Source organism: Sceloporus undulatus, chromosome 3 (genome assembly GCF_019175285.1).
Source record: "Sceloporus undulatus isolate JIND9_A2432 ecotype Alabama chromosome 3, SceUnd_v1.1, whole genome shotgun sequence".
Classification (NCBI taxonomy): Eukaryota; Metazoa; Chordata; class Lepidosauria; order Squamata; family Phrynosomatidae; genus Sceloporus; species Sceloporus undulatus.
Window position 1 is genome coordinate 35,287,729 of NC_056524.1, and position 19,355 is coordinate 35,307,083.

General features: G+C 41.8%; 2 protein-coding genes across 5 annotated transcripts in view; one reads left to right on the forward strand and one right to left on the reverse strand.

Annotated features, from left to right (window-relative positions):
- The window catches only part of LOC121925367 (stAR-related lipid transfer protein 13-like), a 1,219,986-nt gene that overhangs the window by 829,996 nt on the left and 370,635 nt on the right, over window positions 1-19,355 (reverse strand). The gene's annotated exons all lie outside the window — the stretch shown is intronic.
- Window positions 8,949-19,355, forward strand: part of LOC121925364 (neurobeachin) — a 205,311-nt gene continuing 194,904 nt past the window's right edge. The window contains exon 1 of one of the 2 annotated variants that reach the window (XM_042457428.1): window positions 8,949-9,611. In XM_042457428.1, coding sequence (XP_042313362.1) covers window positions 9,186-9,611 — 426 coding nt within the window. In that variant the 5' untranslated portion in view covers window positions 8,949-9,185. The remainder of the gene's footprint in view (window positions 9,612-19,355) is intronic. The other variant, XM_042457429.1, reaches the window with a different exon arrangement.

The following is a 19,355-nucleotide window of genomic DNA, read 5'->3' on the forward strand; positions in this document are numbered from 1 at the left end:
TCTTCTTCTTCAGGCTAGCCCCTGATGGTACTGGGCCAGCCTTCTCTTTCCCTCAGAGGCCGAAAGATGACAGTTAGGGAGGGAGGAGCCTCTTTCTTCAGGCTAGCCCCTGATGGTACTGGGCCAGCCTCCTCTCTCCCTCAGAGGCCGAAAGATGACAGTTAGGGAGGGAGGAGCCTCTTTCTTCAGGCTAGCCCCTGATGGAACTGGGCCAGCCTTCTCTCTCCCTCAGAGGCCGAAAGATGACAGTTAGGGAGGGAGGAGCCTCTTTCATCAGGCTAGCCCCTGATGGAACTGGGCCAGCCTACTCTCTCCCTCAGAGGCCGAAAGATGACAGTTAGGGAGGGAGGAGCCTCTTTCTTCAGGCTAGCCCCTGATGGTACTGGGCCAGCCTCCTCTCTCCCTCAGAGGCCGAAAGATGACAGTTAGGGAGGGAGGATATGGCTGGTAAGTGGGCGGGGGGGGGGAGGGAGAGGCAAGTGAGTTGCAAAGTTGCCTTTTCATTACCTTGCAGTTTGCTGGAGAAATACAATCATTTATTGGCCATGACAGTGACCCTAAAGGATTTGGATAGTGGTTTTGAACAGAATACAAGGGGCTAGAGAATTGCCTCCAGCATCCTATCAAAAATGACAAACACACTGTAAAGTGCGTCCATATCACTAACAAGATTCTGTCCCATATTTGCCCATAATGTCAACTTATAGAATTAAGCCTATGAAATGGGATGACCACTATTGGATCTGCTGTTAATAGTACAAAGGCAAAGTACAAACTGTTGGTTTTTACCTGTGAAGCCCTACATGGTTTAGGTCCAGGTTACCTACAGGATCACCTTCTCCTGTACAATCCACCCTGTACACTTAGGTCCTTTAGGAAATGTTTGCTCCAACTGGCCAGGACTAGACTACGAACAGTCTCCCAGACAACCTTCTCGTTTGTTGCCCCCAGACTGTAGAATGACCTGCTGGAAGAGATACAACAGCTGAAAACACTGACAGCTTTTAAGACAATATTAAAGATACATTTCTTTTGGCAGCACTACCATGTCAATTTTAAAACATGACTTTTAAATGTGTATATTTTAAAGAATGTGCTCATATGAATGTACTTTAATGGTTTTATAGTAATGCATTTTAACTGTTGGTTTTATGTTTTCTTTTTAATTGTGTTTTATATTTTAATATGCTGTACCCCACCTCAAGCCTTGAGACGAGGTGAGAAAGAAAAAGGAATTGATGTTGTTGCTATTATTATTATTATTGGGACAATGGATTCACTTTTTACTCAACAACTGCTCCAACTTCAACAGGAACTCTGCATTCCTGGATCTGAATTAGGGCAACAACAGAACTCCCTCAACTCGGAGTAATGGAATTCACCAACTTGTGGTGATAGATTCACTGGCCATACAACTGCCTCCCACCCAGAACCCTCTATTAGAGTCAACCATAGCTTACTGTAATGCTTTTAATGATTATTTCACAGATAAAATGTCTTGGATAAGAGCTGATTTGGATGCCAACTTTAAGTCAGAAGCAATGAGAGAGGCATCCAACGCCTCTGTCATTACTGTTAGACTGGATCAATTTGAGTCGGTAAGTACTGAGGACGTGGACAAGCTCCTTAGTAGTCTGAAAAAAACGACTTGCCCTCTTGACCCTTGCCCATCCTGGCTGGCTGTCCAGGGGGGTGATATAGTCAAGCTGATGCTGAAAAATATAATCAATGCATCCTTCAGTGAGGGTACCCTGCCTTCTTGTCTTAAGGAGGCAGTGGTCAGACCACTCTTAAAAAAGCCCTCCCTGGACCCTCTGGATAGAAATAACTATAGGCCAGTCTCGTTGTTACCATTCTTGAGCAAGGTGATTGAGAGGGCGGTCGCCAATCAACTACAGGCAGTCTTGGATGAAGCTGATTATCTGGACCCATTTCAAACCGGATTCAGGGCAGGATACGGAGTTGAGACGGCCTTGGTCGCCTTAGTTGATGATCTCCGTCTAGGCATCGACAGGGGAAGTGTGACCCTGCTGGTGCTCTTAGACCTCTCAGCGGCCTTCGATACCATCGACCATGGTATCCTTCTGGAACGCCAGAAAGAATTAGGTATCAGAGGCACTGTTCTACAGTGGTTCCGGTCCTACCTCTCGGGCAGATTCCAGATGGTGGCGCTAGGAGACAGTTGCTCTTCTAAAAGAGAGATAAAATTTGGTGTACCCCAGGGCGCAATATTGTCTCCTATGCTGTTTAACATTTACATGAAGCCGCTGGGAAAAATCATCCGGAGACATGGGGCAGGATGTTATCAGTACGCTGATGACACCCAAATATATTTCTCTATGTCTCAGACTGATGCAGTGACTAAGGATGGCATCTCTCCTCTGAATGCCTGTCTTGGGGCGGTAATGGACTGGATGAGGGAAAACCGACTCAAGCTGAATCCAGGTAAGACGGAGGTACTTGTTATAGGAAACCCAAGCCCAGGTATGGAATTATGTCAGCCAGTTCTGGATGGGGTCACACTTCCCCTGAAAGACTCTGTCCGCAGCTTAGGGGTGCTCCTTGACTCGTCGCTTCACCTGACAGCTCAGGTAGATGCGACAGTCAGGAGCACTTGTTATCAGCTTCGGCTGATACGCCAGCTGCGCCCCTTCCTGGAGCAGGGAGACCTTGAAACAGTTGTACATGCGCTGGTCACCTCTCGATTGGACTTCTATAATGCGCTGTACATGGGGCTACCCTTGTCCCAAGTTCAGAAACTTCAATTTGTACAAAATATGGTAGCCAGGTTAATTACAGGTACTCGTCGTACCGATCACATAACACCGGTTTTGAAATCCCTTCACTGGCTGCCAATTAGTTTCCGGGCAAGGTACAAGGTGTTGGTGATTACCTTCAAAGCCCTACATGGCTTGGGTCCAGAATACTTAAGAGATCGCCTACTTCCATACTGTCCGTCCCGCACTCTAAGGTCCTCAGGGAAGAATCTACTTCAGCCAATAAAATCTAGGCTAAGTTCAGTCACCCAGAGGGCCTTTTCCATCGCAGCTCCGAAGCTATGGAATGACCTGCCGATGGAGATCCGTGACATTTCTACTCTTACAGCCTTTAAGAAGGCTCTTAAAACGGATCTCTTCCGGCAGGCCTTCTACTCCCCATTTACTGTGACTTATGTCACTCTGTCCACCGATTCTTCTCTTAAATTTAATGAGAAGAATTAAATTAAAATTAATTAAAATAAAATCCTTGCCTCAAGAAGAAGAGCCCTCCCTCCATGACATCATCATCAGACCTGGGAGGGAGTGAAAAAGAGAGGGCCAACTTCCATCAGGCCTAACTGTGAATGTACTCACTTCGCTCTCTTTAATTTTATTGTATTTTATTTATTTATTGTATTTTATTTTATTATCTTTATTTTTACTGTTGTAACCCGCCTGGTTTCCTTGTGATTGGGCGGGTTATAAATAAATAAATAATAATAATTATTATTATTATTATTATTATTATTATTATTATTATGTGCTAGAATACTTCTGCATGGTCTGCATTTGACTTTGGACAGGCCTCCCTCCTGTTGCCATTGAACTACTCAAGCATGGTGCTTTGATAAAATCTGCTGAGAACCATTTCATTGCTTTAACTGTTCTTTGATTCCTGTTGATCATCTGTATCCGAATGTTGATCTACAGTATTCTTTATGTACTAAATATTAGAGCCCTAATTTGGTAACGTACTATCCGCTCATTTGTCTGGGTGTTCTGCTGGAGGCCAAAATGTGACACAATGGACTCTCTGGAGTGCTGATACAGACTGTGAATGAACAGGGAACAACAGGCCTGAAATAGCGTATTATTGTTGTTATTACTATAGCTTATCTTTTTCATTTTCTTTCTTTGTACTGAACTTTGAAAGAAGCACAAAATGTCTGTTATGTCTCACTGAGACAGTAAAGCATGGCTACTTACTTGCCTATACATCCATCTTTTATTACAATCCTTTACAAGCTGAATAGTACCAACTGACTAAAATAGAATAAGGTTCTTATTTTTTTTTAATGGAAACATAGGTTTGGGTAAACTCCGTTTATTTTTAACCACTAGAATATATTCAGATTGTTAAAAATACCAGTTGCATATGTATACATATAGGAAGGGAGTATGATTTTGGTTCATACAGTACATTATAATCCAGTCCTCTTATCACAATACAAAAGACTAAATTAATGATAAGGCAAAAACTATGAAAATATTACCATTTAAAAAGTCACCAGCATATAAAGAAGTGTTGTTGTAGATGTAAAGCAACAGCAGGAACAGCAACATAGTTTACTCCTTTGGATTTTGTTTGATAATTAAATTCTACGGTTGTGTCCCAGAAGAAAGAACTTTTGCATGTTGTGAGACTTTCTCATTATAGATAATAACGCTTCTAGTAGTTATCTTTTTACTTGGTTTAAATGCTTTTTATCCAGTGAATTATCTTCTTAATATAAAATTAGATATTACAGAAATGGTAAAAGATTACAGTGAATTTCCACCATGGATATAATTTCACTTGAAGGTTTGAAGACTTTTAAATTATACCAGCTATGAAGAAAATACTTAACATAAAAAGGTCTAATATGAGGAAGTGGTAGTGTTGCCACTTACTGAAAACTGTTTTCTCTGCCAGAACTAATGAAATTAGCCATTCAGAGACACAACTAGGAGAAAAACACACATACACACTTAAAAATCCCCAAAGAAATTGTCAGTTTTTGTACCACCAACAGAAAGAATACAGTGCACCAGCTTAGCTGAACATTTCTGAACTTTACACCATCTGTGAATTAATGGGTAAAGATGATGTTATAAATGCAATAAAACATGACAGAATACACAGTATCCTGTAATTAACAACCAATCACTTTTCATAAAGACATTATTATTATTATTAACTTTTATTTATAAAGCGCTGTAAATTTACACAGTGCTGTACATACAATCTTTTTAATTGGACAGTTCCCTTCCCTCAGGCTTACAATCTAAAAGACATGAAACAAAAGGAGAAGGGAATGGTGGAGGGAAAGGGGATGAGGTCCAGTGGTTCTTCTCTCCCTCTGAGGCCTGGGCCAAGGCAGATGGACTGGAGGGAGGGCTCTTCCTTCTTCCAGGCTAGCCCTGATGGAGCTGGACCTGCCTGGTGAACTCCCTCTCAGGCCGGTGGAAGGCAGTTATGGAGGGTGGAGTCTCCTTCCTTCAGGCTAGTCCTGTAGACAAATATATAACGATCATTTCAAAATACTGTGACCCACAACTTTGTCCTCATGTGCAGCCAAATTAGTATGGGTTACATGCATTGACTCCTGTGTCCTGAGATCAGTTTGGAAAAGATGTGGCAGCTGGAAAGCTACTACAGGTTGAGCCCTTCTTACATTGAATTCCAAAATCTGAAACATCCAAAAAACCAAAACTTTTTTCATGGGTGGCTGAGTTAGTGACACCTTTGCTTTCTGATAGTTAAATGTACACAAATTTTGTTTTACGCACAAAACTATTTAAAAGAAAATAAGGCTATGTGTATATAAGGTGGATATGAAACATAAATGATTTCATGTTTAGATCTGTGTTCCATCTCCAAGATATCTCATTATGTACATATATGCAAATACAGTTATATGAAAAAAAAATCAAAATACAAAAACCTTCTCGTCCCAATCATTTCGGATAAGGATGACTCAGCCTGTAAATCGAGGTGGGGCATTAGAAAGTATGAGCTGGAATTAGAGGACTGAAATATAAAAATAATTTATAACAGCTTGAACATTCAGGAGCCTTTGCAGAAGCATTAAAAACATTCACATTTACATAAAGGAGAAACACATCTTTGAAGCTGCATCACTTTTGGTAGTGTACATTTGGTGAGGCAGCAGGAGCAGACAGATAACATTACTGAACAAAGAAAGGTTTATAAATGGATAAGAACTACTTGACCTCTATGGAGAAACAATCACTGTTACAGAGTGCAAACAATAAGCAAAGTTCACTTCATTTTTGGTGACCCCCTTTTACTTTAGCATGCGGGGTCTGGTGGAACATTTGTGCAGTTGGAAAATCTTTTTAAAAACCTGTAGCAACACTAGAACTAAGACAGTGTGGTGTAATTGTTTGAGCATTGGACTATGACTCTGGAGGAATCAAAACTTTGCTCAGCCAAGAAAAGCCACTGGATAACCTTGGGCAAGTCACACTTTCTCAGCCTCAGAGGAAGGCAAAGGCAATCTCGACATGAACAAATCTTGCCAAGAAAACCCCACGATAGGCTCGCCTTTGTGTTGCCATAAGTTGGAAATTACTTAATGGCAAACAGCAACAACAACAACACTCAAACACCTTTCATAAAAGCAAAACATCTACACTAATTCATAGTGATCATTTTTAGATATTGGAGTATGTGATATATTTTGATATTATCATTTAATTCCTCCTCCATTCCCCTCAGTCTAGTTATGAGTTTAGGCTGATAGATCATATGAGAAAGGCATACCTACACATACTTTTTTCCTCTTGAGCATTAAGGCATTGTACTTGACTTCTGTGAAGAGAGTTCCCAATCTATACTTAAGATCATTTGTTGGACTTGAAGGATCAAGACAGAATCAGACTATTTACTGGTGCATGTCTCTGGCCATTTGGGAGGATAACAGGACCTTAACATTTGCTACTATACATTACAGTCTAGGAAACCAGGTCCCAATGAAGCTTTGGGAAACTCATTTATAGACTGAGCAGCAGAATGTTCATTAATGCATCAAGAATGGTGATGAGCTAGACTTTCTTAAACGGGAAATAAAAGGGGACACTTCAGTGATGCTTCAGAAGCACAACCGGTTATCACACCTTTGTGCTTCTGGAGTGTTTTACCAATGATTTAAGCATGGTAAGCCTCAGGTATGATCATCTCCTTAGGGAGCTGGGTATCCAAACAAAAATCCATCAGTGATACTTTTATTGGCCAACCAAAATGCACAATATGCTTGTTGGAAGCTTTCAAAGATGCATGGGCTTCTTCATTGGCAAGATGTTACAAACCAAACAGGAAGAAAAAGAAAAACAATTGGAGATGTTAGTCAGATGCCTGCATGTTGTTTCAGTCCTTAGTCAAGACGGTATGATGAGTAGGATATCTTTTGCAGGCAGGCCCCTTCTCCTTCTGACCATGCAGAAATAGGGAGATTAAAAACCACTAAAAGTCACCATCCATGGCTGGTGTTGTATAACCCCTTCCTCCTCATCTTTTGCCTCCTCGGGCAAAAGAGCGAGTTCTATTACTACCTCCTCCCAACACTTTGCCAAGGAGAGGTAATAGAGGAGTGCAGTGGCATCACTAGGGTTGCTGTCACCCAGTGCGGTCACTCATGGTGTCACACCCCCATTGACCTCCTGCCATTTCACACCATACAGAATCTTTAGCAAGGCTTTTTTGCCCTAACTTTCCTTGTAAATCCTAATTCCCATATACCACTCAGCAATTGCAACAATACCCTAACAGTTGCGACATGAAACAGATTTGCAAAACTGACATTAAACCTTCCAGTTATAATATAGTGCGCACAGCTTAAACGTATTTACATATACATAGTGAAGATGTATGTATTTACATATACATAGCGAGGGATGTGGTGGCTTAGTGGTTAAAATGCCAATTCTGATGATCGGAAGATCAGAAAGTTGGCAGTTTGAGACCTGAGTGGCGCATGATGAGGTGAGCTCCTGTCGCTACTCCCAGCTTCTGCCAACCTGGCAGTTCTAAGGCATGCAAATGCAAGTAGATAAATAGGTACTACTTTGGTGGGAAGGTAACAGCGTTCAGTGCAGCCATGCTGGGCACATGATCACAGAGTAGTCTCTGACAACGCTGGCTCTTCGGCTTAGAAACGGAGATGAGCACTCAATCACAACTAGACAACATGGTCAACGGGGAATACCTTTACCTTTATGCCCATCTTAAATGTATTTGCATATACATAGTGAATATTGGATTAAAATGTGATGGGTTTTTTTTAATTTAAAACATATTTTATTAAAAAAAATAAAAGTTCAATTTTTAGATAAAATCCTGAGGGCTCTCCTTTCTCCTCCCATTGATCTTCCCCCTCCCCCTCTTAAAGCATTTTGAAGGGAAGTGGGTGATTATAATAATAATAATAATAATCTAATTAATTAATATAAATATTAAATTAATATTAAATTAAAATTTAATATTATTTAATATTATTTATTTAATAATATTAAATTAATGTTAATGTTTAATATTATTTAATTATTGAGTAATATTAAATAAATATTTAATATTATTTATTAAATGATGTTAAATTAATAATTAATAATATTTAATTATTTAATAATAATATCGAATTAATATTATTTAATGAAATATTAAATTAATAATGTTATTTAATTATTTAATAATATCAAATTAATATCATTTAATTATTTAATAAAACCTTAAATTACAATTAATATTTAATATTATATAATTATTTAATACAATATTAAATTGATATTAAATATGATTTAATTATTTAATGATAATATTTAATTATTTTTTAAAAAGAACTTTTGTGATCAATGTTTGTTTGTTTTTTATTAAATCATTGTAACCCGCCTGGAGTCCCCATTGCGGGAGAAAGGCGGGATAGATATGAAGTCCTTGAAATGCACGAATGCCACAGACCCCTTTCAGCCAAAAAGGTGGGTTGTATTTGAGTAGAAGCGGCGTCACAAGACTCCCTTAAGCCCTCCCCCCTTTTAGGGTGTCACTTGGTGCATTCCGACCCCCCCCCCCCGTGAGGCCATTGGGCTCGTCCACCTTCCGCGCGGGGAAGGGAGGGGGAGGACTAGGAGGGGGCTGCTAAGGGAGGGAGGGAGCCCCTCCCCCCGCCAAGCGGTCTCCGCGGCGCATGCGCAGTGGCGGCTACCGCAGGCAGGGGGCGGCAACATGGCGGCGTGAGCGGCGGCGCTGGTGCGAGAGGAGCGGCGGCGGCGGCGGCGGCTGTGGCTCCCGAACAACAGCGGAGTCTGAGGGGAGGAGAGAGGGAGGCAGGGCCTGGCCGCCCTTCCGCGGCCCCTTCTCTCCGCTGAGGGGAGCTGCTCCTGACTAACGGGGCAGCAGCGCCCCATAATAATCCCTCATCATCCTTATAGATGGCGAACGAGAAGCCCGAGCCGCAGCCGCAGCCGCCGGGGCTCATCCCAGTCGGGGCCAGCAGCGCCGGAGGGGCCGCGGCGGCGGCGGCGGCGGCAGCAGCAGCAGCGGCAGCATCGATGGCCCCACCGACCACCACCAGCACCACCGGCGGAGGCAGCGGCAGTGGCAGCGGCAGCGGCATCCTCCTCCTCGGCGGCGGCGGCAACAACAGCATCAGCCTCTCCTCCTCCTCCTCGGCGGCGGCGGCGGTGATGGGGGAGCTGAGGGCGCCGGGCGCCTCCGGGCCGGTGGTGCTCCCCGCGGGCATGATCAACCCCTCGGTGCCCCTCCGCAACATCCGCATGAAATTCGCCGTCCTCATCGGACTCATCCAGGTCGGAGAGGTCAGCAACAGGGACATCGTCGAGACAGTGCTCAACCTGGTAAGAGAGAACCCCCCCCCCCAAAAGCACACACACCCCTGCCGCAGTATCACCCCCCCCCAACCCCGCCCCCGGCACTGGGCACCCTCCCCCCCCAGAGGAGAGAGAGAGAGAGAGGGAGATGGGGTTCCCTCTGGAAAGTGTCACTGCTGGGCATCTTCCATCCCCCCAAAAAGAAAGAGGGATCCCTCATCATGGGGGGGGGCATTGGACACCTTCCCACCCCCAAAGGAGAGAGAAGGGCCCCTTCCATGCCCCCAAAGGGAGAGTGTCACCCACCAGCTCCCTCCCAAAAGGGGAGATAAGAGGCTTCTCTCAGCAGGGGCATCTGGGCATCTTCTGCCCCTTCTCAAAAGGAGAGTGCCTCCCCAGCTCTCCCAAAGGAGAGTGAAGGGGTTCGCTCTCCACAGAGGGACACTACACACTTTCCATCATCCCCAAAGGAGAGTGCCCCCAATTCCCCCCAAAAGAGAGATAATGGGGTTCCTTCAACAGGGGGGAGAGTACCCCCCCACAACCTCCCCAGAGGAAGTATAAGAAAGAGTGCTCCCTCAGCAGGGAGGGCACTGGGCCAAATAGGAGAGATCATTGGGCACCTTCCACCCACCAAAGGGGAGATAAAGGGGTTTCCTGATCACAGGGGGGCACTGGGCACCTTCCATTCCCCAAAAGGGAGATAAAGGGGTCCCCTCCTCAGCCCCCCCTCAACTTGTTTGGAAAGAATTGCTCAAACTGCACTCCTAGAAATATAAACCCCATGCTTCTTAGTCATGCTCAAAATGAAGGGCGTCTTGGAGTTCCTCCTGGACACATCCTGCAAGAGAAGGACCTATCTGGCCACTGCCCCCAGCCCCACTTTTTACGTTTTGTTGTCTCGCTTCCCTGTCCAATAACCAGAAATCCCAAAGCTTTGTGCCATGGCCCAGTCTTCAGAAATGTTTGCGTAGACTTGCTCCTTTCATTACCCTTGTCGACTGCGTCCCCCCACCCCCCCCCCCCCCCCAAATTATAGGTTCATTTGTGGCACATTGTCATAGGCCTCTCTAATGCACAGGTCCTGTTAGGCTCTCCTGCTGCCTGGTCCCAGTCAGATCCCAGCTCACATCCGTCTGTATAGCTGCAACCTAAAATTACAAATCTACTACTCAGTGATGCCTGCTCTGTCTTCTAGGCCACAGCCCTCCAGCTCCCTCCAGCTCCCCTAACTGGTCTTGTTGCCCTCCAAGTGCCCCCTCATTCCCCCTCCTGCCCTTTCTCTCCCAGCTCCTTTCCTCCTCTGCGTCTCCCTTCTTGGGCTGTTTCCCCAACCCAGAAACTCAGGGGAGGGGCTTTCTTCCTAAGCTACTTTGTCATGTACCTTGGGAGGTCTCCTCTTTTTGTCCCACTGGTCCATGGAGAGCTCCCCGTGGGCACCCATGTGCCGCCTCATGCCCTCCTCAGCCAGCCTTTGCCTCCTCTCTTGCTCTTGGCATCCTTAGGGCCTCCTCTTCCTGGCACCTTTCTCATAGACCCCCTGCTATTCTTCCTCAAGGCCTGAGACAGACAAATCCCTCGCCCTCCGGAAGTAATGTCTTTAATACTGCAAATTAGTAAAGTTGACTTCTTTTCTATCCCTGATCCTTCTTTCCTAAATACAGTCAGCCCTCCACATCCACATTTTTTTGCAAATATATACATTCCAAAAAGCAGATCTTGATTTTGCCATTTTATATAAGGGGCACATTTTTACTGTGCCATTGCATTTGATGGGCTTTGAGCATCCACAGGTATTGGTTTCCATGAGGGGCCCTGGAACCCAGACCCAGCAAATACCAAGGGCCCACTGTAGTCAGTTTAATCCCCTGCTCTTCCCACTGCTTCCCCACTTTTTTGGGACCCACCTCTCTTCACCCCATTCTGTCCAACATTTACTCATTCCACCTGCATCCAACCTGTTAGTTGACTTTCTTAAGTTACCCTTCCTCTCCCCATGGAATACTCCTCCTTCACACAGGACCACAAGGTTCTGCTTTCATTTATATCAAATGCTGCCTTCTGTGAAAATGTATTCAGTTAGATTATTTGCAACTTTAAGTGATTATAGATGGCGATACACTCTTGTGATCATAGCCTGCTGCCAAGCAGAGGATTTGATAGCGCATCTATTTTTAATTGTATAAGATTAAGGAACAGCCCCAGATGGCGTCTTTCCTCTGTGGCAGAAATGTGTGAATGACTTAACCGTATTACCTAGTGGCCAGTTGGCTTGGACTTGCTGAGGAGAGATTTTGTCTTTTACAATCTGTTGATGGGATGGGCCTCTTGTTACATTGTTTTACTGTGTAGCTTAATTGCCTTCTTTATTATTTTCAAATAGCTCCCTTCCATTATTTTTCATCTCTATTACACTGATTCCCTCCTTACCTCCAATACGTGGAAAAACTAATGCCTCATATTAGTTAAAAGTACCACTCAATCATTTCGTGGTGTGTGAGTTATTGCTTGGCTCTGTGGTGACATTTGAATCCTGCCTTAACCACACATTTGGAAATCTGAAATGAGAGGGCAAAATGGGGTCTGGAAATGAATTGCTTCCAGTTATGTGTGATTAGGTGCCTCTCTTGGAAAGTGAGATTTGCTGTGGGAAAGCTGGTGGCACAGCCGAATGGATAGACATTTCCAATTCGGGGTGTAAATCTCTATGATTCTGTCGCATGGCAGATAACTTTGAGTGCTTCTGTGACAAAGTTTTGGCCACTTTCTCATATATAATTTTGGCAAATTCATTTAAGTTACACTGGTCCCTTTGAAATGTTGTGTTGTCTTGGTGTTTGTCAAATACATCTGACCATTCTCAAGAGAATGTTCCATATCATCAGAATATTAATATTTATAGCTTTGTAGATGGACTGGAGTTAAAGCTGTCTGTGTCAAAGATGTTAAGTTATGAACTGTGCCTCCACATTCACATTTGTTAGCATTCAAATCTGTTTTCTTAAATAAATATTTAAGCTGCTGTTAGGTGATATTTGTGTTAAAGAAACTGTTCATTTATTTCACTTATTTCTACATGGCAGTGGAGCACAGTGACAAATAAAACATGTTTCATTCAGCAGATTTACGTAGATCATACTCCAGAGACATTTCTTGGTGTCTTCTCCCATCTATTGTTTTGGAAGTTGAGGAAGCTTAACCTTCAGGCAAAACCCGTTGAAGCACTTTATCCATTAATAAGTCTGACACTAGTTTTGTTGTTATAATTCCTGCTACTATTTATAATTATGAAGAATGTTACTTCAAATTGTTTTTAGTTTCTCACTGGTGTTTTTATTATTGAAATATATGTAGCTGTGTGTGCTTATCAATATCTAGAACATGTATTTCCAGCAATGGGGATGGGGTGGATTTAGAATCAAGGCAGTTTGCACCAAGCATACACTTTTGGGTAGCATTACATGCCTGAAATATGAAGTAGCAAAATGAATAGAATTATGAAAAGATTTCCTTTTAGTACAGTAAATACCTCCTGGGAACATAGTCTTGAGTCTGATATGAAAAACATAATTCCCTTCCAAGGAAAACACATCCTAGTTTTAAAACCAGAAATTAAAATTAGTTTCTAGCTCATATAAAAAGTCATTGCTGCTTTTTGTTTGTTAAAGTTTTATGCAGTTAATGTACAGCTAGTTTAATATTTCTATAGGAGAATTAGGAAAGATGGTTAAAGGCTGAGAATAGAAGGGTTGGAAATTAAGCAAATTAATGTTAGAGGGATGATTGAATAATTGCATTTTGGGTTATTAGATGATAGTACTGTGTGCTCTTCTGGCTGTTGTTATTGTGTACCTTCAAGTTATTTCTGACTTATGGTGACTCTAGGGCAAACCTGTCATGGGGTTTTCTTGGCAAGATATGTTTAGGGAGGCTTTGCCTTTGCTCTGAGGCTGAGAGGATGTGGCTTGCCCAAAGCCACCAGTGGGCTTTCATAGCTGAGTGGAATTTGAACCCTCGTCTCCTTAGTCATAGTCCAATGCTCAAACCACTACACTATGCTGGCAATAATGATATTATATTGGTTGCATATCGGTAATCCTGAAATGTGCTATCTGAAACTAATGTTAGATTACTTCTTCAGAATTGTATCATGCATCACCAATGATAAATAGCTTTCACAATTCAGTACTAGATTATTTGGTAGAAATATAGCATAGTGATATTTGGAAGCTATGTTTATGAGCTGTTTGTTTGTAATAACAGAGTACCTGGTAGAATAATTGAATCATAGAGTTGGAAGATACTGCAAGGCTCATCCGGGCCAAACCCCAGTCATCCAGGACTGCCTCTGTCCTTCCAGCCTCTGTTTAAAAACCTCCAAAGAAAGAGAGTCCACCACAATGTGAGGCAGCATTTTCCGCTGTCAAAAGGCTCTTACTGTCAGGAAGTTCTTCCTAATGTTGAGCTGGAATCTCTTTTCTTGTAGTTTGCATCCATTGCTCTGTGTCCTAGTCTCTGGAGCAGCAGCAAATAAGCTTGTTGCATCTCCAATATGACATCCCTTCAGTTATTTAAACATGGTCATCATATCACCCCTTAACCTTTTCGTCTCAAGGCTAAACATACCCTGTTCCTTAAGTTACTCCTCATAGGGCATGGTTTCCATACTTTTCACTATTTTGGATACCTTCTGGACATGCTTCAGTTTATCTATATCCTTCTTAGATTGTGGTGGCCAAAAGTGGACAGAATATTCCAGGTGAGGTCTGGAAATTAAAAATCTCAAATTGAATATACTCCTAAATGATGCATGTTGCCGTACAAATTTGATTAGAATAGTAATGTAAAATGTTTAAAGTATTTAAAGTCGTCCCTCTAAAATCACTGATTTCTTATTGGCCATTACATTCATGAAATATATTTCAGGATTTAATAATGCTCTCATATGGGATGATGAAGAGCTAAAAAGAATAGGTTAATTAGAGATAAGAGATAAATATTTGACTAAATCTAGGGAAATTTTTGAAGTAAACTTTGGGAATGTTTATTAGTTTTTTCATGTTTAGTTTCTCCTTATTGCTTATTGCCTCCCAACTTGGAGCTGTTATCAGAATAGAAAATGGTCAAATCCTGACTTTCTGTTTAGGGAAGTAAAACAGTTTAAATGTGAATATAAATTAGGGTGCTGCACGTGCATTGTATCAATATATAAGGAGCATACTACTAATAGAATTGGTATTGAGGGCCTCAAGCAGACGGGTGGCTTAGAACAGCCTTGGACCGCTCCAACTGTGGCCGTACCCCAAGTGGCGCAGGACTGTGATGACAAGATACCACGATCCTGTGGCTGGCCGCTGCCACAGTCTGCAATGGATTGCTGGCAAGAAGCATTTTTTGCATTCCTTTTGTGGCCAGGTTTGGTCTGCCTTAGGCAGCTGTGGCATGGCTTTAGCCCAATCTGAGGGCGTGCATCATCTGAACGCCATGTCCCCTGATCTGCCTGAAGGCAGTGCTTTTGGCCTGTCTCTTTCAGGCCCATGCTTAAAAGTACACATTTAAGAATATTAGGGTTATGTTATTTGTGGAAATTTGCTTCTTAAGTGTTTGACATTGTTGACCAAACATTGTATTAAAAATGTATTCTGTTTCATTCATAAAGTCTGTCGGAAACTTGTATTTATTAACTTATTAACTATTGTTGCTTTATTGTATGTATTTTATTTTTCCTGTTATATTATTATATAATAATATAACATAAATTCAATAACATAAACATATATAATTGAATAGTAAAACTGGGGTTGTTCATGCCATTGTATTGCCTATTTCTGTTTATGGTTGTGACAGCTGAACAGTGAAGAAAGCAGATAGGAAGCAAATCAACTCATTTGAGATGTGGTACTGGAGAAGAATTCTGTGGATACCATGGACTGCTAAAAAGACAAATCAGTGGGTCCTAGAGAAAATCAAGCCTGAATTCTCCCTAGAAGCCAAGATTACTAAAGTTATTTTACTTTGGTCATATTGTGAGATGATATGACCCTTTAGAAAAGACAATAATGCTTAATAAAGTAGAAGGCAGTAGGAAAAGATGGATGACTTTGAGACTGCAAGATCTGAGCAGGGTGGCTGATGACAGGGTACCTTGGAGGGCTCTCATTCTTAGGGTTGCCATAAGTTGAAGTCGACTTGATGGCAGTTAATAAAAACAGCAGTGAGTTTTTATTACACAATGGCTCTGGGAAAGTTTTTTATGAGAGTGATGATTGTTAGCCAATGTTATTTTAATTTGTTGTCTGCTATATTTTATTGTTTGAATGTTAAGATGTATTAATATATATTATGTTAATTATTTCCATCAAATGTACACCAGAGGCAGGTTTATTTTATCTATTTTAATCGATTGTATGTACAGCACAGTGTAAATTTACAGCACTTTATAAATAAATTTTAATAATAATAATAGTGTGTATGAATAAATTTTAAAATAGACAGTTTTAGAGAAATAGGCGATTTTATTCAGTAGTAAAATGTAAAGGACGAGCATAAACATTCAAAATTATGTTGGCTTATGTTAAAACTATAAGAATGCTAATTGTAGGGCCTGTTGCATTCAGTAGTTGTCATTCACACATTTTAAGTAAATGGGATAGAAGATTTAAGTTATTATTGTGAACTTTACACAATTACTAGTTTTGTAGAATATGTTTAAGACAGACCCAACCCTAGGCTTCGTAATCACTTTTCAAAGTAATTGGCATCATTGTGCTGAAGTGCATTCTTGCCCTGGGTAATTTCATAGTCATTTCAGCCAAAATAATGCTTTTAAACAAGAAAGGTAGGTAAAATTCTTGTGTGTGTGTGTGTGTGTGTGTGTGAGATAGTGAGGAGAGAGAGTTGATCCATTGACTTCCCAAACTGACAGCAGCTGTGTAGGGCTGCTTATGAGAGTGGTCTGGCAAGTTACCCTCTGGCCTCAGTATGGTTTTACGTGTAAAAATTGAGATGGTAATGGCTCAAAGATGAAGTGTAGTCACCTGTAATGATTTCATGCTCTATATTGTGAAATTTCACATACTCTCTGAACAATGAAATACTAGAAGAATAGTCCATGTTTGCATTAAATTAGAGTTGAGCCACAAAACTAAATTCCTCTTCTATCCTCTGTGCCTTTAACTCTTGATGGAAGCAGCACCCTTTAACGCAAAAAATAAGCCAGACTTTCTAGAATGATACAAGTACACCTCACCTCAGATCACTATACCTTTTCATCACTTTCTGGAAGAAGCATGTAGTATGGCGTGGCAGCAAATTAAAGAGAATTCCAGAAAAGTAGAGCTGTGGCAGGAGTAGCACCAACAGTACTGCTTAGTAGGTATTTCTTCAATATTGGTAGTTGTTCTCAAAGACTACTGGAAACCACAGATGTAATTGTGGCAAGGGGCACCAGACCTTTCTTCAAATGCACTGCATGGTGGGACAAAGGCCCCCCCCCTCATTTTCTGTGCAGTTTTCTGCACTTTGCATGTCAATGTGTTTCCTACCTAGATATCTTAAAGACCATCTCCTTCTGTTGGAACCCAGCTGCATTAAGTCACTGGGAAAGGTTGACTACTTATCCTGCAACCCCTGTGAGGTATGTAAAATGGAAAGCGAACTTTGGGCATTTTCAGTACATTGATTAGATTGTGGATAGGAGAGCATTTGGATTATCAGATGTTGTAGACTGCCATTCCCATCAGCCTTGCTAATGATGAAACATGATAAATGTTGCAGTCCAGCAACTTATGGAGCTGCATGATCCCTGTCCCCTGGTCTAGATCACTGAGGCTGCATCAGCACTGCAGAAATAATGCACTGCAAATATAATGCAGTTTGACACCACTTTAACTGCCATGACTCTGTGTTATGGGATTCTGGGAATTGTAGTTTTGTGAGACATTCAGCCTTCTCTATCAGAGAGCTCCAGTGCCACAACAAACTACAATTTCATAGCATACAACCTGACACTTGTACTTTCTTGATATTTGATCCTCTGTGTTGAGGTTTTTGCTGTTCTTTTTACTTTTCTCAATTTCTAGCATCAAGTGAGCATTCTTTGTTTTGCACTAGCTGGTGGTGAGGATTGAAAATAACAAGTCTTTAAGCATAAGCATATGACATAGGACCTGGGATACAAATGGATTTTTTTATAGTGGAAAATAAAGTTTGATTCCTAAGCCAATCCAAGTTTGTTGATCTTTGCGCTTGGGTTGTTGCAAGTATCCTCATGTCTTCAGCATAGCTGAGAAAGTTGCAGTTACTGAGGTTCAGGATTCTTGACAAAGGAGTGAAACAGATGGGCCAAATAGAAATGTTTCCATCTGCTTTGAAGATGGGGCATTTAGATGATGCATGCTTGCAAAGTGAGAGGAAACCAGACTAAAGCCATACTCTGGGGCTAAAAACCAGAGCAAACAGAAGCTGAAATAGGCTGACTCAAGGAGGAAAATACACACATTTGACCCTGCATCTAAACATTCTGATGCTAGATCAGTTCTGAAGGAGCAACCCTCTTAATCCTAACCCTAACCTCAAGCTGTATATAAATGCACTGGTGCAGGTGCACATTAAAAAAGCATGGATATCCAAGCAGTCGGGGTGGTTATGGAAAAAAGTGAAAGTGTGACACGAAATGGATAACATACACAAACCAGAAGGGGATGGGTTGAAGTGGACATGTAGGCTGGACCCATTATTGTGCTTTGCCAGTGTTGTACAGGCCACACAGATCTCCTGTTAGCAGGAGAGGACTGCAGATGGCACTGTGTGGCTGATCAAAGGGGCGACCATCCAATAGGATGGCTTCTAGTCTGCAAGCAGTCACCGGTGGTGTGTTTGTGCAAGGTGCACATGCATGGTGGGGAGGCAGCAACAAAAAATTATCTAGCAGCACGGCTTGATGCCTTTGGGCCACCTTGGGAACAGCTGGTGTGGACAGCAGGGTTTCAATCTACTTCCAGAAAATGCCCATCTAAGTATTAGTGAATACTTTTGTACCTCTCCTGTTTCAGGATAGCACAAATCAAGCCCCTTTGAACTAAGCTGTGTGGATAATCCCAATAATTCTATAATAAATACAAATACAAATGTGTGTAGGTTCTCAGTTTTCTAGTCTAGAAGTAAATGTAGCTTTAGAGGTGGCTCTCCTTCTTAAAAGTGATAAGGAACAAATATAAATTGCTTCATGAAAGGGAGGTTTATAGGAAAATTGCTGTATCTGATTTTTCTTTTCTGGTTATGTTTTATTCATTGAACCATGTGCAGCTGCAACTGGTGTAATTCTACAGTGAGTTCCCTTGGTACCCGTTTTTTGCTTTCCTTCAGAGTTTCTGTTGTACTTTTTCCTCCTGATCAGAATTTTGTTGTAAACAATTACATTGGGCCTTTGTTATCCAGTGGGGTTTGGTTCCAGGACTCTCTATGGATACCAAAATCTGTGGATACAGTGGTGTAGTAAAATGGGGTCCCTTATATGAACAAGTCAAAGGTTTGCTTTTTGGATTTTTTAAAAAATATTTTCAAGCCATGGTTAGTTGAATCAATGGATGCAGAACCTGTGGAGGTGGAGGATCGACTGAACATAGCTTACTTGATGCCTTCTTTCTTGTGCTTAATTACTAGATTCCTTATACCTTGGTATTTTTAGTTAATTTGTGGGGTCCAAAAGGAAATGTGGTCTAAGAAAAAATTATATGCCAGATTCAGGGTATATAAGTTTTAATACCAACA